This window comes from Mustelus asterias, unplaced genomic scaffold, assembly GCF_964213995.1.
Source record: "Mustelus asterias unplaced genomic scaffold, sMusAst1.hap1.1 HAP1_SCAFFOLD_1505, whole genome shotgun sequence".
Taxonomy (NCBI): domain Eukaryota; kingdom Metazoa; phylum Chordata; class Chondrichthyes; order Carcharhiniformes; family Triakidae; genus Mustelus; species Mustelus asterias.
The window spans coordinates 24,295-46,007 of NW_027591450.1; the positions used below are offsets into that span (position 1 = coordinate 24,295).

A 21,713-nucleotide genomic window follows, 5' to 3' on the forward strand; every position below is an offset into this window, starting at 1 on the left:
TACATCCCAAGGACAAAAACATTTCAATATTGCAGTAAAAGTCAGCATAATCGTTGCTAAAGAGCTCAGTCAAAACATTGTCAATTTGGAGGCAAAGGTATGCTAACCATTTTACACATCTTCACATGTTACTCACTTCACTATCACCCACCTGTAACTGTACAATTTCTCCTTCTCTTTGCTTCAGCTGAGACTGCAAATTTTCAAAGAAGCTTGATCCTGCTCCCATTCTAAGGGCTTCATACAAGTTGTTACCACTAGCTGATGAAGTCATTGTTGCAAACGAATGTTCAAACAAATCATCCTGTAAAATGTACCTTACAAGTCAATATTCACATGTTTAATGTTCAATTATTTGTAACATATTGTTACTCAGATTTTCAGCAGAGACTGTACTCTTGATAGTTCAGAATCAAAACATTTTGATTTTCACTTAGTTCTATTTCATTGCTGTTCAAAGAACAGATTTTTGATGAGTCTGTCTTTCGGACATTCTTGCACAAAATGAATGTTTAATCTACACGTAAAGGGTTCTTACATTTTAAAGAAACATGTTGCACCTTTTTTTGCTGTTGAGTTATGCCACCCTTAACATTTCTATCTTTCCTTTCTCTTTTCTCAACTAAAATAAAATTTCAGCTCACTATTTCTTTACTTTTTCTTTAAAGATTGTATTCATTTCCTTTCTTAATTTCAAGATGACTTAATTACATTTTTTTCACTCTTCTATTTTTAGGTTTCCTTTTTTCCTCCACTTTTTTTCCTTTCATGTTTCAGTTGTTCGAGTTGCTTCTGCTTTTCATTAGTCTGATTTCCTCTCTATTTTTGTCCTATTCTGCACTTGTTTTTAGGATTTGTTTGATTTTTAGTGCAGCAAGAAATCCTACAGCCAGAAAAACACTTACAACTTTAAACTAGAGAACTGTCGTTACTAGTGAGAATCTACAAGTGTTGGTAAAAAATGAATGAAGAGAAATATCATCTCAACACAGTACAGCACTGGAAAAGATAGTGACAATGATACCAGGACTTAAATTAAAGTTGAAATCTCTAGTAAATTGGCAGACAGTTGCCACCCAGCTATTAAAAGTGGGTGGCAGGAAGTTGCTGCTGAGTGCCCAAGGATATGGATGACAGCATAGGTCCTCTGAGTCAGGAATCCTAGTTGGGGGGAATCCCGGAGCAGGGAAGGGCCAGAAAGAGCAGAAGTTTTTAAAAAATGTACAACTTATTTTTCGGTCTGAGGCTGTTGTTCCTGGCAGGTTTTACATGGAGGGGAAGCCAACACTGCTTTCCATATTCAGGCCCAGGTTAAAATGGTAGATCAAGCCCTTATGATGTAATTGAAACCTGATCTGCATATTTAAAGAGGGCCTTTCAGTCTTGGGTCAAATATCCTTGCTGCCTGAATATGATAGCTGATTTTAATTTAACCGCAAGATTGGAGCTGTTTTTAATATTTAAAATCTGCGCCAAAACTCTTTGCATTTATGATTTTAAATCAATTTTCCATAGCCCGGTGGCAGTGGACTTGAGACAGTGGTAAAGCTGAGAAATCTGCAGCACAATTCAGAATTGCTGCTTTTTTTTCAGGCACAGTGCCTGAGAACGGGTCTAAAAGTCAGATCTGAAACACTTCCAGATTCAGCACTTAAAATCAAAATAGTAAAATCGGGCCCTTCATGTCAGACATACAGCCCCAGGGCAAAACATTATTACAGAAAGTGAAATAGAAATGAGTATTTCTCCATACTGCATGTTGCACTCTTGAGGTGCCTCAAAACAATTTCAATATTCTTAATGTTGGTTTCTGCTGGATGGGTAGTTAAAATCAAACCTATTTGGGGGATTTTTCACACCCACCTTTGTTGAGCAGGATTAGCAATAGGAGCAGAAAATCCCACGAGAAGCCCAAATCACATGTCACGCTGACATAAAGGCATGGCAAGATTGTCCCCCCGCCCCCGCATGGTGTTATTCAGTTTTTACTTGGTTATATCAGGGCGGCCTTTAAAAGTGGCACGCCGATCTCTAAAACTCTAAGTGGCTGGTGGGGTGGGCTCTGATTCGTGGAACCCACTGCTTGTACTTTTTTTTCTCCATCAGGCTAACAATACGACGGAGAAAACTGTCATTGCGGCCAACGGCTTCAGCGCCGATTTCCCGCCCGCTGTGACACTGCAGAAAAATGGGAAAATTCCGCCCAATATCCATGAAGTACACAGAGACAAAGGAGAGTATCATGTATTAAGTGCACTCACATTTCTATTCCTTAGAATTAGAATAAGTAAAAGTACCAGTGGGTGAATGTGGGCTAATGAATCACCTTGCTACTGCACCAACATCAACACATGCATATTATTCCGGCATCACAATACCTGTTCCTATCAATATTGCAATAGCAATTTCAAACAGGCTAGAAATGGCAAAATCAATACTGCAGTTTTCTCTGCTGTGCTAAGACTCTAGCAGCAGTTTTCAAACTGATTTTATACACTTTGGGATTCTGGGACATTGCTACTAACATTTCTGCTGCTAAATTCGTTTACTGGAGCCCACCAGGTGACTCTTATTCTCAGCTTTACCACTGTCTCAAGTCCACTGCCACCGGAAAATTGATTTAAAATCATAAATGCAAAGAGTTTTGGCGCAGATTTTAAATATTAAAAACAGCTCCAATCTTGCGGTTAAATTAAAATCAGCTATCATATGCAGCCTTTTAATCACAAATTAGATACACTATTAAAACTATTATTTCAATTGTGCAGATTAGTATTAACATAGGAAAATCAAAAATAAGTCAACTGTCCCAATTTGATGTACAGCAGCATCACAGCAGCCAAAGATGTGAAGCTGAATTGTTGATGAAGAATTACAAGCATTGATGCAACATTTTAATGCTGGATATTAATGAGTCTCCGGGTTGTGTGTGTGTGTGTGTATACATTTATGCTGTCTCACTACACATAGTGACAGTGAATATTTTATTATAGTGGAGGCCTGTGCTACACCACCTGCAAATATAACCAGCATTGCAGTTAAATATGGATACTTCAGCAATAGATTGGAGATTAAGAGTTTTCAATGTATTCTGAAATGGAATGCAATGACATGAATCAATGATTTCAGGCATTAAAATACTGACTGTAGGCATGGATGCTTGTAGTTCCTTTCCATCAACAAATCAGCTCATTATTTTTTTCCAGTCTCTAGGTTTCGAGCTGTATTATAATCCAGCTGTATTGTAACTCACCTATGTCATATGTTGAATGCCAGCCCACCCCCTTGTCAATTTGCCGAATGTGATATCAAAGTTTTGATTGTTGACACTGGGCCCTATTTTACCCTTTTGATTCTAAGTGCTGAGTGGACTTGAAACCGAGTGTGTTTCAGATCTGACTTTTAGACCCGTTCTCAGGCGCCCCCATACACACTCTGCCTGAAAAAATATCAGCAATTCTGAATCCCGAGCTGCACAAACCTGTGGGCGGGGCCTAATGTGCCTGAAACCCTACAGCTCCGATCGGCACCTCCAACTGCACATGCGCAGAAATAAAATGATAGAATAACGCTCCCCTGCCACATCCTTCTCAGGCCAGATAATATCTCCCCATGCCTCCCACAGACACTGCCCCATCCCCACAACATTACTGACCCTCTTTTCCCCTCACACCCCCCCCCTCCCCCATCCTCTCCTCTACCGATCTCAGGCAGAGTGGCAGCGGACCCTCCTTCCACCCCACTGAGCTCAGGCAGAGAGGCAGCGGACCCCCCCTTCCCTCCCACTGATCTCAGGCAGAGTGGAAGCAGACCCCCCCCCTTCCCCCCCACTGTTCTCAGGCAGAGTGGCAGTGGACCCCTCTTCCCCTGCACTGATCTCAGGCAGAGTGGCAGTGGACCCCTTCCCTCCCTGCCCCCCCAACCGATCTCAAGAAGTGACAGCAGACTTGCCCCACCGATCTCAAGCAGATGGCAGTTAACCCCCCTTCCCCCCCCCCCCCCCCCAACCCCAAGCAGAGAGCCATTGGACGCTTGGCACCTACCTCCTCACTAACTGGAATGCCCGAATCGGACTTTTATGGAGCATGTTTCGGGCGTGGTCCCGATCGTGGCCATTTTCGGGCCTTGGTAAAGAGGGAACCAGTGTGGAGCGGGTGCGGACCACGCTACTTGCCTCACACTCAACTTTACCAAGTTTTTGTGCCCGGAAATGGCCGCAACTTGATGGTAAAATCAGGCCTGAGAATTTCTTCGTTTAATTCTTGCACCCATCTCAGCCCAACATTACTTGGCAAACTGCTGAAGCAACAGAAATGGATGTAATGTTCCAGCCACCTGAAATGGCTCTGTAAATTTTGAATGTTGCTAATGCCCACAGCATAACACACAGACTGGAAGCTTTCCTCTTTATCCCTGTTGAGCATTTCCTGGCCCCGTTAGAGGTAGAGTTCAGAGGAGAAAGAAATCCCTTGCCTACCACAGAGAGATTTTTCTCACAGTTGAAGAAAGTTACCCAAGGACAGGAAATTACTTTAAGAATGGCTCAGATAGCCACAAGAATATTGAGGTACTGCCATCCTAACGCCGATGCGCAAGTTGGAAGGGAAGCCTGTAGTGTTCAGGACTGCACTTCCATCACCCACTATGGGGTCTGATGTCCCCCACTCCCCTCTCAAATGTATGAGATTTTCATCACCCCCAGCCCCCCAAAGTCACCCAGATGTGATTGTTTTCAGCCTTCCAGGCTTCCCATGCTTAAGGAGTCTGTCAACATGTACCAATCCAGACTGCTCAAATATTTGACAGCCTCCTTCCTCACCCACCACACCTCCTGCAAAAGTTTGTCTGACGTAGAAAGGAATATAGGAACAAAAGTAGACCATTCAGCATCTCTGTTCTGCCATTCAATTACATCATGATCTGCAGCCTAACCCTATTTACCTACCTTGGCCCATGTCCCATTGTATTTCTAGTTAGAAAAATTTTCAAGTTCAGATTTAAAATTATTAAACTAGAATATACTGCTTTTTGTAAGACTTCGACCACACTTCTACCACCTTATAGTCTTCTCTAACTTCTCTTAAGTTTAAGGTTTTGAGTTTAAGGTTATGTTCTCTTGCCCTAGACTCCCTTATCAATAGAAAAGATTTTCCTTGCACTAACCTAATTATTTCCATCAAAATCCAATAACTCAATAAACTCACCCATTAACTTCCTATATTCCAGGGACTACAAGCCATGTTTATGCAATCTTTCCTCATACCATAACCCTCAAAGCCCTGATAACATTCTGGTGAATCTGCACTGTACTTCTTCCAAGGTCAATGTAATCTTTTGTAAAATGTGGTACCCAGAACCGTATAGAGCACTCCATGTGTGGTCCAACCAGGGCTTTGTTTAGCTGTAGCTAAACATCGTCCTTTTTATATTTCAGCCCTTTAGTTATAAAGACTAGCACTGCATTGGTCTTCTTGTTCATTTATTAAACCTGGCCACTACACTACATTCATCTATGTATAGGGACAGCTAAAACTCTTTCGAACTTCACTGTTCCTAGCTTTTCACCTCTTCTAAAAATATCAGAATATATCCATTTATAACCTAAAATAGAAGACTTCACAATTATCTACAATGAAATCCACCTGCTCCAGCTTTGCCATCACTTAATCTATCAACGTCTCTTTGTGACTTTATGCTCCCACTCACACTATTCACCATGCCACTTATCACTTAGCCATCAGCAAACTTGGATATAAGGCACTCTACTGTTATCCAAGTCATTTATAAACATAGTGAATAGTTGAGGCCCCAGTACAGATCTTTGTGGAACATCAGTAGTCACTTCTTTCCAATTCGAGTAGCTACCCACTATTCCTACCCTTTATTTCCTAATGCCTAATCTCTTAAACAGGTTAAATATGGGCCAACAATTCCAGGTGGCTTCTCTTCACTGCTCCCCGTCCCCATCCCATTTGTTTATCACTACCCATCTTCCCTCAGAAACATTGCTGTACAATTAGTTATACCCACCTGCGAATTAATGGAGGCCTGCAAGGATGCCATCTCAGCACCACTGACAGAACTAGATCGAGAGAGTGTTGGAGTACTTGACACTGGCTCCAGCACCTGATTAGTAAACAACTTTCGTTCCTTTGGAAAAAAACATAGAACTAGTGAGACTGCAATGAAATACACATGAAACTTGAAAAACAATGAAATTCAGTTATGGTCCAAGCACTTCTAATTTATGTCAATAATTGCTATTCCAAGTAAATGCGCAGCATCCAATCATCAATTAGATATACCAAATGTTCATTCAGATCATGATTTAAAAGTTTCAATGAAATACCTTCTCTTTTAATGCATCTTGTGCAAGAATTGCTTTTTTCCTTTCCTGCTCAACTTTCAACTTCTCCATTTCTAACTGATTAGTCAAGGCAATCTAAAATGAGAAAAAGTATCATGAAGAAGATTGAGGGACTCTGATCCAGCTGAATAACCAAATTGATTCTTTTTTTTCCTACCTTTTCTTTCTTTGCTTCTTCAAGGGCCTTAATATATTCAGTCTTCAGATTGTCAAATTCCACATGATGCCTGAAGTTAACAAACATATTTTTGAGAAAGGCTAATTATTTTACTGTTTATGTGACTATAGAAAAAAAGCATGATTTATCTTATTTAATCTAGATTTTTCAAATGTACAAGATTTGAATTTTCTAACTTGGAATCATAGCTATCTGTATCTTTATGTCACAGTAAAAGATCTTGCAATTCATGTCACACTTTTGTGTCAACTTTGTACCATTATTAATTTCTACAGCTTTGTTTGTTTATATTTATTACCCTGCAATTACATAACTGACTATCAGGTAGCTTTACCCCACCAGTCACTCAAAATGTTTTCTAAAATAATTTTGATCAATTTCCAAAATGGTGGCTTGAACAATTTTTATAAAGTGCTTACTCCACAGGAACGCAATTGAATGTATCCACTAGATTGTCCTTTGGGTCTTCAAATGCCTTAATTGAGTTTTAATTTCCAAGGCTTCAAAATACACAGACTTAGAGTATTAATTTTGCCCAGAATTCTGATGACATGAACTAAATCTGGATTGTGCAATCTGACTATACACAAGTGGAATTTAATGCTCCTCTTGGGAGCTAGCTGGGAGGCAAGTTGGGAGTGGCGGCATATAATGGGGCAGGAAGGTTTAAGGTCCAGAGCCTGTAATCTTCCCAACTCATTCCAATTAGATCTGGGGCAGGAAGGTTTGAGAATGGCCTGCCCATCTGGAGGCTGCTTGAGGTCCTGAAGTAACCATGAAAGGGCCTCATCCTGCTGCCACTAGGGAAAGGAGTCCACATCATGTGAGCAAACCTCCAGGTAAATCCTGGCGAGCCTTCCTGAGACTTGCTGACAGCAAAAGATGAATCCAGCATACATCCTTAACACGGAATCCCCTTCCCTTCCTTGCTGGGCCCTTCACAACTGGCCCCAATGATTTTGCCCCACTTTCCTGTGTTTCAGGACTCCGGTGACAATTCTCATCCATAAGCTATTGCAGTACTGCCTATGGCCACCGCTCCCATTGGCACTGCTGATTGACCACTCACCTGAAGAAGGGGCTCAGAGCCTCGAAAGCTTGTGTGGCTTTTGCTACCAAATAAACCTGTTGGACTTTAACCTGGTGTTGTTAAACTTCTTACTGCTGATTGGCCAGCAGCTCTGGAAAGGAGAAAACTACCCTGCAGGAGAAATTTCCCCCACATGAGCTGGGATCCCCAATAACAGTCAACAGACTACCTGACTGGGATTTAATCCTGAAGGAGCTCCCAGAGGTAGCCATGGCATGACTGCCACCAGGTCTCCAGCCAATGGACAGGTCCACTGTTGCAACTATTAAATTCTACTCAGAGTCACTCATCTTATGAGATGCCAAATCAACATAACAATGGAATATTTTTCTTTTGTTTCCAGCAATTTCTTCTTATTTAAAGGATACATTTCAAAAGCTTTATATTGAGTTGCATTTATTTTAGGTAGAAAAATGAGTGTAACTTTTATTTGTATTCTGCAATCTTCAGAACGTGTGTTAGTCTGAGAAAAAGAAAAAGTAATATTATGAGAAAGTGCAAAAACAGAAAATGCTGGAAAACCTCAACAGGTCTGATAGCATCTGTGGAGAGAAAATAGAGCTAACGTTTCGAGTCAGGATGATTTTTTAGCAGTTTTTTAAGTTTATTTATTAGTGTCACAAGTAGGCTTACATTAACACCGCAATGAAGTTCCTGTGAAAATCCCCTAGATTGTCTCAGCTCTGATGATCCCCCAGGTCAGCAAAGCTGATGATAGTAGCAATGGAAGAAGGAGTAAGGATGAGGTGAGTTACAAGCAGCTAATGAGAGGGCTAGGAAGGGGATGGGAGATTTTGTCACTGAGACTCATATTTTATCCACAAACCCCCACTCAAATGCAGCCTGCATCTGTTTCTGGTTCTTTTCCCCAAATTAAGCAACTCCCCACTTTCCATCTGAAAGGAAAGAAATAAAAATAAACAGAAGCAGACAAACAGAGAAAGTGTGACACAACGACAACAGTGACAGGAAGGAAAGTAACCAAATACTTCAAATCACAAGAGATGAATTCGTAACATATTGAACATTTTGTCTTCATTAACTTTGAATTATCTTTTTTTTAATTAATTTTTATTCCATCCAACAAACCAAAATTCAAATTGAATCGAATTCATGGTCCCCCACGAGGGAGACAAACTGACGCAAGCTGACAAGACAAGGCATTGCACTCCATCTTGGGCTCGATCAAACAAGATCCAAACTGACTAGCGGGGGCATTGCAACCCATCTTGGGTTTGATATGATGCTTCATCTTAGCCAAAAGGCCGAGATGACTTTGAAAAATTGCATCAGGCGACGTCTCAGTTTAACTTAATTGAATTATCCATTCTAAATTTTGTCAACGTCCATGAAGTATAGTAAAAGAATGTTCTTCTAAAAACCTGCCATACGGTGCTTACACCTATCTCTTGCGTAAGTGCCTATATTTTGCATTTCCCAGCTGCTCAGCCCACATTGCACTGAAGGGCTTCAACAACACCTCATCCAAAAGATGACACTTCCACTGAGGAAGCACCTTTGTACTGTGTTTAGATTGGGACATCAAAGCTTTGTCCTTCAACGCTGCATAGGCGAACTAGCAGGGAGCCTTGGAGACAATGGCTGGGATTTATTGCTGGTCACACCCCGCTGCAGCCAGTGAGAACAGAGAATTTGGCGCTCAGCCAAATCTCCGTTCAGTGCAGTGGGACCGGAGAATCCCAGTTGCAGATGAGGTCGGAAAATCCGGCCCTACATGTGGAAGCTTAAATCTATGTTTCTATTAGCTTGCATTCATCTCATGTTGCAGATCTTGAAGTTCAGATGTCGGATTTATCTACCACTGAGATAGCATTACAGGCAGCCGTTCCAATTTTCTAAGCCCACATAATTCAAATAAGAAAATTAGTGAATAAGCAAAGTGAGTTCAAAGAGGACAAAATTAGCTGGACGATAAAGATTAATTTCCTGGGAATTGTGCTGGTAGCAAAGCCACTGGTTGGATTTCTCAGTGTTACATGCTTTAGTCCTACAGTTAAAGAGCTACCATAAATCCATCAAAATATATAAAATTACAGCTAAATGTCCATCATGTAAACCTCTTAAGATTATTGGAAACATCCCTGAGGATCAGCTCCCATGTTCTATGCCCCACATTTAAAATTATTCAGGAAAAAAAAGTTATCAATCATTCTGCTCTACTGAGCAGGCTTGAGGAAGTATGAATTACCAAGGAAACCCAACAGATGGCACCACTGAGGCTTTTTACACAAGACTGAATTAAAGGGGTCGTCGGTAATTAGAATCATAGAATCCCGACAGTGCAGAAAGAGGCCATTTGGTCCATCAAGTCGACTCTCCTAAAGAGCATCCTACCGAGGCCCAGGTCCTATCCCTGCAACCCTGCGCATTTACCATGGCTAATCCACCTGACCTATACATCTTTGGACACTAAGGGGCAATTTACCATGGCCAATCCACCTAACCTGCCATCTTTAGACTATGGGAGGAATCAGGAGCACCTGGAGGAAATCCACGCGGACAATGCAAACTCCATATAAACAGTCACCCAAGCCTGAATCGAACCCAAGACCCTGGCGCTGAGAGGCAGCAGTGCTAACCACTGTGCCACCAATTGTATGCAAGTTTGTTCAATATTATATAAATTCAGTTTAGAAATGTTTTCTTTTATGTAATCAATACAAGTCATAACTGGGCAACAATTTTCTGAAAAGATAATTTGTTTCTAAACATTTTCTAAATACTTAGCAATGCAATTATGAAATAAACATTTTCGGAAGCCTTGTCAATTTTAGTCCTTCTAATCCAAGGTGATTGAGTGCCTCAATACCACCCAGCTGAGATCAGCTAGTTCAGCACAGATGATCACTGAGATCTATATGGATGTATAATTTACCTACTCATCTGGTAAATGCAGCGCCACTGGGGAGCAAGAAAAGAATTTTCATCAAAATCCGTCTCTACAAACCACTACATAGTAATTTGTAAAATGAATAACATCCACATATCTCTAAAGAGGAGTGGTCTGGCAATCTCCAGGCTAAAATATTTATTCATTATTAGTAATTCTTACTAGCACCCATATATCCACTATGTATCAATGTTAATGGTAGAATGTAATTCCAACTTAATTTTGGCCATGGGCTTATAATATTCCTATCTGTATGTCTAATTTTGCTTCCCGAAAGTACTTTATTGCTAAAATGTGTACAAATACATTGCATAATCGGTCAAATTTGACATCACAAGTGTATTACAGTTCCATTTTTTCATCACGGTATGTAGCACTCTAAGTGTAGTGTGCCACCTAAATTATAATATATATTTTGCATTAAACAGCCTTGGGAGTAAACATGGGTTCCAGGCCCTTGGTGTATTATGGTGGCAGGGCCTTAGAGAGTGGCCTATCCCCATCGAGCCTTTTTGGTGGCTGTCCCTAGTCTTAGTACATCTGTCAACCCATAATCCAATGAAGCCAAATCACACAGTAATTGATGTTATTACTGGAGTGACACTAATGCCATAAGAACCCAAGACATATTCAACAATGATTCCATAAGACCATAAGATAGAGGAGCAGAATTAGGCCATTCAGCCCATCGAGTTTGCTCCGTCATTCAATCATGGCTGATATGATTCTCATCCCCATTCTCCTGCCTCCCCCACCCCCAGTAACCCTTGATCCCCTTATTGATCAAGAACCTATCTATCTCTGTCTTAAAGACACTCAATGACTTGGCCTCCACAGCCCTCTGTGGCAATGAATTCCACAGATTCACCACCCTGTGGCTGAAGAACTTCTTCCTCATCTCAGTTTTAAAGGAGCATCTCTTCACTCTGAGTTTGTGCCCTCGAGTTCTAGTCTCTCCCACTAGTGGAAACATCCTCACTACGTCCACTCTATCTAGGCCTCTCAGTATTCTGTAAGTTTCAATTAGATCCCCCCTCATTCTTCTAAACTCCATCGAGGATAGACCCACACTGCTCAACTGCGCCTCATATGACAAACCCTTCATTCCCGGGATTCATCTTTATATCATCATAGATGGCACATTTTGGATGTCCAATAAATATCAAGATACATAACACAATGCTGTGCTAAATATATTCTAGCTTTACAAACTTGGTTTGGTAGTTTCCAATGTTCATAACAAGTATAAATGAACGAGAAGACATGATGTTCGCTATAATTGCAGTGTGAATGTAAGCCTACTTGTGTCTAATAAATAAACTGTAATAGTAAAAGTCAAGTACTTAATAACATTGGGGTTATCATAGCCACAATTTCGAAGATTCAAATTAGGAGTAGACCACTCAGCCCCTCAAGCCTACTCTGCCATTCAATAGTACCATGGCTGATCTGATTGTAACCTCAACTCCACTTTCCTCCCTATCCACAATTATCTTTCACCCCCTTGTTAATCAATAATCTATCTAGTTATGTCTTAAAAATATTCAAAGAATCTGCTTCCACTGCCTTGTGAGGAAAAAAGTTCCAAAGACTCTCAACCCTCAGAGAAAAACATTCCCTTCATCTGTCTTAAATGAGTGAACCCTTATTTTTAAACAGTGACCCCTAGTTCTAGATTCTCACAACAGGAAACATCATCTGCACATCAATCTATCAAATATTCCACAGGATCCAAAATTTTCCAATCAAGTTGCCTCTTACTCTTCTAATCTCCAGTGGAAATAAGCCCAACTTGTCCAACCTTTCCTCATGGGAAAGCGAATTGCGTGGAGGATGCGGAGAGTCTGCAGAGAGATTTGGATAGGCTAAATGAGTGGGCGAGGATCTGGCAGATGGAGTATAACGTTGACAAGTGTGAGGTTATCCACTTTGGAAGGAATAATAGTAAAATGGACTATTATTTAAATGGTGAAAAATTACAACATGCTACTGTGCAGAGGGACCTGGGGGTCCTTGTGCATGAATCGCAAAAAATCAGTTTGCAGGTGCAGCAGGTGATCAAGAAGGCAAATGGAATGTTGGCCTTTATCGCGAAGGGGATGGTTAGCAGGGAGGTCTTGCTGCAATTGTACAAGGTACTGGTGAGGCCGCAATTAGAGTACTGTGTGCAATTTTGGTCCCCTTATTTGCGGAAGGATATATTGGCCTTGGAGGGACTACAGAGAAGGTTCACCAGGTTGATACCGGAGATGAGGGGGTTAGCTTATGAGGAGAGATTGAGTAGATTGGGCCTGTACTCTTTGGAGTTTAGAAGGCTGAGGGGAGATCTTATAGAGACATATAAGATAATGAAGGGGCTAGACAGGGTAGAGGCAGAGAGATTCTTTCCACTTAGAAAGGAAACAAGAACTGGAGGACACAGCCTCAAAATAAGGGGGAGTCAGTTTAGAACAGAGTTGAGGAGGAACTTCTTCTCTCAGAGGGTAGTGAGTCTCTGGAATTCTCTGCCCATTGAAGCAGTGGAGGCTACCTCCTTAAATATGTTTAAGTCACAGGTCGATAGATTTCTGATCAATAAGGAAATTAAGGGTTATGGGGAGTGGGCGGGTAAGTGGAACTAAACCACTATCAGATCAGCCATGATCTTATTGAATGGCGGGGCAGGCTCGAGGGGCTAGATGGCCTACTCCTGCTCCTATTTCTTGTGTTCTTATGTTCTTATGATACACCCACCCATCCTTGGGTATTAGACTTCACTGAACTGCTTCTAAAGCATTTACATATTTCCTTAAATGAGCAGACCGATATTGTACACAGTAATCCAAATGTGGCCTCACCAATGCCCTATGCAACTGAAGCATAACCTCCCTACTTTTGTATTGAAATTTCCTCACAATAAATAATAACATTCTATTAGCTTTCCTAATTATTTGTGATTCATGCACTAGGACACCCAGATCTCCCCCCCCGCTCCCCCCCAAACACCCCCCTTCCGGGCTCTGCAATCTCTCACCATTTAGATAACATGCTTCTTTATTCATTCCTACTGCCAAAACAGACAATTTCACATTTGCCCTCATTTGCCAGACCTTTGCCCACTCACTTAACCTATGACTCTTTGTAGACTCCTTATGTCCCCTTCACAACATACTTTCCCAGCTATCTTTTTGTCATCAGCAAATTTAGCAACCATACCTTTGGTCCCTTCATCCAAGTCATTTATATAATGTTATGTCCCCAGCTGATGTTATTACTGGACAAGTCAAAACCCAGGATGGAACCTGGCTTTTAGATCCTAACTTCTATTTTTTTCCAAGTGTTCTGCTGTATCATTAAAGTAGGCTTTAATGATACCTTCCAGCATTTTCTCCATGAGATGTTGAGTTAATTGGCCTGTGGTTTCCTGCTTTCTGTCTCCCTCCTTTTTTGATTTTTCAAATCTAATGGAGCCATCCCTGAATCTATGGAATTTGGGAAATTAAAACCAATGCACCAACTATCTCACTAGCCATTTCTTTCAAGATCTTAGGATGAAATCCATCAGGACTCAGGAATTTGTCAGCCTGCAGCTCCAACTTACTACCACTTCCCTGGTGACTGTAATTTTCCTAAGTCCCTCCCTCCCACCCATTTCCTGATTTAAGCTATTTCTGGGATGTTACTCGTATCCTCTAAAATGAAGACCAATGCAAAATATGTGTCAAATGAAGAATGCAGCCTAGTTTTACTTGCATTTGTCTTACTCTTAACATAAAAGCAGTAAGTAAAAAATCTATTAATGGGATAGTTCTTAAACTTATTAAAATTGCAACACATTAATTCTTAAGAATGGAGGGACAGTGAGATCTAGCAGTGAATATACATAGATCATTAAAAATGGGAGCAGAGGTGGAAAAGATGAAAAGGAAATGAAAATATGCAATGAATATATAGGAACACTGAATATATCAGAAAATAAGTGGTTACACCACAATTGGGAGCATTATATGAATTATGGGCATTCGATTAGAGTATAGATTTTGGAGCCTTTTAAAGGTTACAACGAAGAGTAATTAGAATTATAGCAGGAGTAAAAACAAGTTATGGAAGTTAATTCGACATTTTGTAATCCCAACTGCATCAGCCATGGCTTTGTTGATAACAGTGTTGCCTTTGCATCAGCAGATTGTGGGTTCAAATTCCAGTCCAGGATTTAAGCACAACAATCCAGACTAACAGTCCACTGTGGCGCTGAGAGATTGTTGCAATGTCAAAGGTGCCATCTTTCAGATTAGACATTAAACCAAGGCTTTGCCTTCCCCCTTAGCTGGACATAAAAGATTCCATGGCACTATTTTGAAGAACAAGAGAGTTATCCCCAATGTCCTGACCAGTATTTTTCCCTTTAACTCTCAAAAATAGATTGTTTGGCCATTATCACATCGCTGCTTGTAGAAGTTTGCTGTGTGCAAATTAGCTGCCACATTTCTTACATTATAACAGTGACTACAGTTCAAAAGTACTTAATTGACTGTAAAGTACCTTGGTACTTTCAGTGGTCATGAAAGTAAATAAATTCAAGTCTTTGGCCCAGAACTACTGAGCTCCAGGGCGTCGTATTTGAGGGGTACCCCAAAGATAAGCGGAGGAACCCCCTGGATGTTTCAAGGTAAGATTTGCATGACAATTGCCTGGGGAGTGCACATTTCCCAGGGCATTTGTGCTGCATTGGGATGCATCGAAAATGTGGTACATCCGTAATTAGGCAAAAAATTGTTAGGAAAATTAGCACCACCTCTAGTTTCTGGGTAACTTTTGTACAGACCCACAATTGCCTTCCCCCAGAATACTCCCCTCAACCCTGTGCCCCTCTGGACACCTCCCTTTACTAGTCTCCCCAACTCCCCAGGAGAAACCCCCAACCCCCACTCCCAAGGAACCAAAAACCCCCGACAGGAACTTCCCAACGCGCAGTATTCCCCACATCCCCCAAATGAGGACTCTGCCACCTCGCCAACCTCCCCACCCTGGCCAGGCCCGACTCTCACCCCTACTAAGGCCCATCCTGACACCAGACAGCCTCCCAATCCCACCCTAAGGCTTGACCTGACTGCCACACCCTCCGCCCTCTTCAAAGCCTTACTAAAATTGCCCCTAAGGTCAATATTTAAGATGAATTTACTTTAAATCCAAAATAATTCAAGATTAGTTTGGCAAATGATCTCTTTCTATGCTGCAAGTTCTACAACTGTAAATTAATCATGAAATTTTCAATTTGCTTACCTATTGCTTTCATCTTCAGTCTTCTCAAGCCTGACTCTTTCAGACTCCAGTTGAGCTTGCAGTCTGCTCTTCTCCTGACGCAACAAGCTGTTCTGTGAATCCAACGAGGAGACTTGGGTTCTAAGAGTGAGAAGCTCTTCTGAAGCAGACCGTTCCTTTTCCACAGCAGCAGCAAGCTGGGCTTGACCATCAGCTAACATTGAAAAATTAAGATTTTTATTGTGACAAACTCCAATGGACAACCATGAATGAACAGCTCTTGGGTTTCATTTGGCTTCTCTTTTGATAACTAAGCACATGGAGGGGTGGGGTGTGGTGGTGGATGGAAATAGTGGCATATTGGTGTTGTCACTGGACTAATAATCCAGAGGCCCAGACTAATGCTCTGAGGAACCTCCACTGGAGGTTCAAATCCCACCAGCTGGTCGAATTTTAAATGTAATTAATAAATCTGGAATTGAAAGCTAGTCTCAGTAATTGCGACCATGAAACTATCATTGATTGTCATAAAAACCCATCTGGTTTACTTAAGGAAGCTAGATTTCAGCCATTGAAGTTGTTTTGTGATGACCATCAAGATTTTTAATGGCATGAACAGTTTGAGAGGCAAGCAGCACTGCATACTGATAACTTTCACTTTACCGCAGTGCAAAAATTTTGATTTGGGAGAAAGAGATAACAAAGTTGGAAAGCTGCAGCTCAAAGTCTGGGTCTAAATTTCCTACCAGTGCATCATAACTGTAATTAAGAATATATATTAAACACGCCACTTCAACCTATGAGCAGGAGATATATTGGTATTCTACAAAATTTTCCTTCAAATATATGTTCATATTTTTGGGAAATACTTCAAGTGTTTTGCTGGTAAATAAGCTTGAGATTCATACATGAGACGATTGCTGTAGCCAGAACTTCCCTAAATATTTAATCTTTACCTAGTCGATTAGATAGGTTCTTTTCCAGTTTTTCCCAGGATGTTGACTGTGCCACAAGCGCCGCCTGCAAGTTTTCAATCTGTCGTAGCAGTGGTCTGCTTGCAGATGTAACACTTTGGCTTAGCTCCTGGTTGCGATTATCCGCTTCCTGAAGTCTCTGTTAAAAATTTATCCTGGTTAAAACTTTACATTAAATGGCATTTTAACTCTCCTCAAACTACGTAACGTGTGGAATTACATGCATTTATATTTACATGTAATCACAATTACATTCATGGGCTTATGAAAAGAATAAAAGCAGCAACAAGGATCTGTAATTATCTCAGTCTTCAGCTGTTTTCAGGTTGAAACTGTTTTCAGGTTCATCATGTGTACAGATAGGTACAGTAGATATGCAGTGCAAAAAGCTACTTCACTGCTTGCTCCCTATTTTTAATGTTACTTTGTTTCCTAATTTAAAATCAAACAACCACAGAGCAGCACTGCTAGAGATCATGAAAAGTGGCACTTTTACATTTGGTCCTTTCTCTAAGCTCTAGGACACAAGAGACACAAAGAACATGGCATATGAATACTTGACATTAAAAATGTTGAAAGCTCCACTTTGACACCAGAGGTATTTTATGTATTGCAACATAAAAATCCATTGAACAGTTCTGTATCTATTTCCCAAATACAGAGATGTCAAGGGCTAAGCTGTGCTTAACTTGAACAAGGGTGTAGATGAAGCTTCTTTCTTCACCTATTCATTTAATTTGGATTAGAATACAGTTGTGGTCAGATACAACTGAGACATGATTTACTGAATAGCATAACATAAATTGAGCAGAATGCCTCATTTTTTTTCCATTCTTCATTAATACTGTCCCCTCCTTTCCTGAAGATACTGCCTTCTTGTAAGATATAGTTCAATAGGCATCATTCATCTTCAGTACATCACCCAAGTGACTATTATTCATGTATAAGCATTGGCCGTGTGTATCAATGAATTATTTGACAGTCAGTATTACAGCAAATCTTGTACCGATCACACCCAATGCTCACATACATACACTTCCAGCAGGGCTTGTCATAGCAATTAGGAGCTTAATGCCGAACAATTTTCCAGGAGGACAAACACAGTGCCCCTCCCATCACCCAAGCTGATTGCATAAATCAGAGTCTGAACTGGAGGCCTTTTTGTTTTGTACAGCTTAGCTAATCACTAAAAACCTTGCTGAGAGCCACTAAGTGGGCCCACTTTGTTGGGAAAGTACTTTCCAAATCCACATTTACTATTCTTGTTTTCCCATCATCGAAAGTCCCCGGCTCCAAAATTTGAAAAAGTGTACCTGCTGTAATTCACCAATTTCTTGACGCAAGTAATCCTCTTTCCTGGCTTGTTGCTGTTCAGCCCGTTGAAGACCTAATCTAAGGTCCGCCACCTATACCACAACCAAACAGAAATACATCTATTACCACATGCAAAATATACACATCACATCCTAGTACTTATTAATATTTAGCACTTAATTCAGTTTTAGCATATTAATTTGGCTACAAACCAAAATTTATAGAAATCTCATTTACAAATAGTCTTCTTTAGTCACAGCAATTAACAAATGTATTTTTGCATGTGCTGTAACATATATTGATAGTATTTTAGAATAGCTTTCATGAAGAGCAACATAAAAGCATATAATGCCCCTTTGAGGAGATTTGCTCATTCTGCCTTCTCATATCCCCACACTAGATAACAACTGGGAGGGAAACTCTCAAGCTCCATCAGCGTCATTCTAAATCTACAATATGCAGCTGCAACTTTCTTCCTGTTTGGCTGCAGCTTAGTTGTTGTTAAAGAGCAGAAGCTTGCCATTTTGGAAGACAAAAACATTATCTCCGGTTAACAGTCCATTGATGATACTTGCAATCCAAATACAAAAATAAAAGTGAAAATGCTTTTGAATGAATGTTTCCAAAACTGATTTCTCATTCTGAAACCACCCCCATCTCTGAATCATGAACAATATGATCAGGTGCACAGTAAAGCTGTGCCAGCTTTGACTGCTGTTCTGTTACTGCTCTCTGCTGTCTTTTCAACTACTTTTTCAATCTGCCCAGTCACCTTCAACAATTTGTACACAAATACCCCCAGGTCACTCTGCTCTTGTGTCTGCTGTGGAATAGTCGCATTTATTTTTTATTGCCTCTCCTTATTCTTCCTCTCACACTTCTCTGCACTAAATGTCTTCTGCTACACGTCCTCACATTCTACCAGCCTATGTCCTCTTCTCGATCTTCCTCACAGGTCACAATAACTCCATATAGTATTAATGCATAAATGAAAAATGTATTTGTAGTATGTTCATGATTGTTCTTAACAAAAAAAACCCACTAAAATAATTATACTGACTTGAACAGCAAGAGCCTCCTGTTGCTGCCTTGCCTCTTCTTGGGCGCGTTCCAGTGCCACTGACAATGCTTCCTTTGTCTTAATTTCATGACTCAAAGCTGCCTCTTGGGCTTCACTATCCTTAGCTGCATTTGCCTTATGCAGCTCAGCAAGCTCTCTGAAGATAAGAAAATTAAGTTACGCAATGTGATTAAACAAATTATAAGGCACCTATATAGAATTGTTTTCCCCAAAGAAATATATTGGGGACCAAAAGCAAATTCTGACACATAAAGCCGGTTTATGAACAAAAGCAGGCACCTAGAGGGACCAATGTTTTGTTGTTCTCAAAATCATATTGCAGTAATTCTGCAATCCCAATAGGGTGCTGCACTTGGATATAAGCCCATCGTATTTTTCAACCTGAGCTCCCTGTTTGGAACCTTGAGCTTCAGGATAACCTGACACATTGTCCATGGTAGCCCAGTACAATCTTTTTGCCATGTTATACGAGCCAATGGTCTCAATCACATTCATTGCAATCTTTCAATGTCAACTAGAAAGCAGAGGAAGAAAATATGAAAATGGAAGGATCTTAGACATCTCCATTTCCATGCAACAGGTTCAAAGGAGCATGGAGAGAGCCTTAGAAAGAGGTTGCTTTTTTGTGTCTCTAAGGTGGGAAATACTGACATTTGGAAAACCTAAACGCAGGAGAACAAGGGGAAACTGCTTCCAAATTTGGTGGAATAAGTAACTATTTACCATAATACATAATATGTATTTTATCCTTTATGGGATGTGGGCATTACTAGCAAAGCCAGCATTTGTTTTAGTTACAATTATTTTCTGGACATTTAATAAAGAAATATAATATCTAAGATTTAACTTTCGCTTCATGATTTGTAGGCCCGGTCCACAAATCCCATTCGTACTGTACTCTCTTACTTGTAAGAGCTGTCAAGTGCAGATTGAAGGCTGCGATTGTTTTCCTGTAGCTCCTCTAAGGTCATTTGCAGCTTGCTAATCTCTTTTTCCTGTCTCTCCACCACACCATTCAGCTTCTTGATGCTCTCCCGATGCTGTTTCTCCACTTCCTCTTTACCATCAAGCACCTGCAGCAAAATCACAAATGTCAAGTGATTTATTATGTTTTAGTCTCCCTGTCCGCAAAACACAAAAATCACTAAACGTTACCTCATCAAAAATGTTATTTTTTGAAGTACAGCAGGTAAGTGTCCATTACTTCTGAAATATCCTACTGTTTGCTTTATGTCCATACACTATGCACATGCAAAAACTGAATACAAAGTTAGAAACAAACTTTATGTAGGACAATAGGACATTGACAGAGATAAAGCATATAGACTTCACTATCAACCAACCTCCCTATTAAATCATTTGTGGTATTTGAGAAGTGCTTAGAGTGCTCATTAACGAAAATAATATTTTAACATAGATTCTCTGGTCTCGTCCATTGCGGGACCAGTGCGAGCAGGAATGGGAGAATTTGACGTTCTAGCCAAAACTCTTTGCATTCTCAGCAGCAGCGGAAAATCCTAGCCATGAACGAGGACAAAAGATTTCAGCCAGTGAGTCAATTTCTGTCAACAGCATGAATTTCATTCTCTGACCTGTTGCAGATGCTTAATTTCCTCCTCTTGCTCTTTGGTTTTCTTGTTCTGTTTGGTGGCCAGTGTGTCATTTTCTTTCTCCTTAGCCCTCAATTTCTTTATAATGTTTGAATTGTTCAAGAGTTGTTTAGAAAGCTTCTCTCCTGAAATCATTAACATTGAGTTTAAAAATAAAACTTACACTGCTTTGTCTCATAACGTCTACCTATCAGAAGACTTCCCAGAACAAAATCTTTACATAGTTGCAATTTGTTTTTGCTCAAAAATTGACATCCAAATATTAATTATTCCACTACTAAGTCGACTGGTACTGAAAAATGTATTTCGTTCATCCTGTTCTTCAGCATCTTCCTCACATACCCTACCTGAAATGGAGTTTCCAGGTTCACTGATCTGAGACAGTATTTATTTTGGACCCAATGTTTCCATCAATGGATTGTAACAGTGAAAATGCATACCAAGTGTTTGTGATAAGGCACAATCCTTGCACAATTGACCATTAGAACTTACTTTTGTGCACATCTAGGAAACAATCTAAGAAGCACTTCATTATCCCACCTAACCTTAAATCATATGTGGTTGTTCCTAAGATAGGCTCATCTAATTATTTTTTCAAAAATTGCTCTGAAACCATGGACCAAATTTTTCAGTCAACAGTGGACTATAATAGTCCCACACTCCCTTTTTTTGGAGAGTGGTGAGTTGTACTGGGGGGGGGGGGGGGGGGGGGCAGCGCCTAAACATGCCAGTGATCCCAGCTGCAGAGAGCTCGGGCGCCGTTTTGCAAGGGCCCCAAGCTCTCAGTGCACTGGGAGACTCCTTCCCTCCATCCTCATACATTAGGACAACGCCCCCCTGCCCCCATCGGCGGCATGTTTGGCGACCGTTTCCCTGACACGGTTCACCCCGCCAACCCCCCCCCAGCATGACTCCTTCATGATCCCCCTTGCACAACCCCCTGCATA

General features: G+C 40.7%; 1 protein-coding gene across 1 annotated transcript in view; it reads right to left on the reverse strand.

Annotated features, from left to right (window-relative positions):
• tmf1 (TATA element modulatory factor 1) overlaps positions 1–21,713 on the reverse strand; it is a 47,805-nt gene that overhangs the window by 9,477 nt on the left and 16,615 nt on the right. The window contains exons 6-15 of the mRNA XM_078206449.1: positions 20,749–20,891; positions 20,063–20,229; positions 19,136–19,292; positions 18,075–18,167; positions 16,744–16,900; positions 15,809–16,001; positions 6,525–6,594; positions 6,350–6,442; positions 6,031–6,150; positions 152–304 (exon numbers count right to left, since the gene is read on the reverse strand). Of these exons, the coding sequence (XP_078062575.1) occupies positions 152–304; positions 6,031–6,150; positions 6,350–6,442; positions 6,525–6,594; positions 15,809–16,001; positions 16,744–16,900; positions 18,075–18,167; positions 19,136–19,292; positions 20,063–20,229; positions 20,749–20,891 (1,346 nt within the window). The remainder of the gene's footprint in view (positions 1–151; positions 305–6,030; positions 6,151–6,349; positions 6,443–6,524; positions 6,595–15,808; positions 16,002–16,743; positions 16,901–18,074; positions 18,168–19,135; positions 19,293–20,062; positions 20,230–20,748; positions 20,892–21,713) is intronic.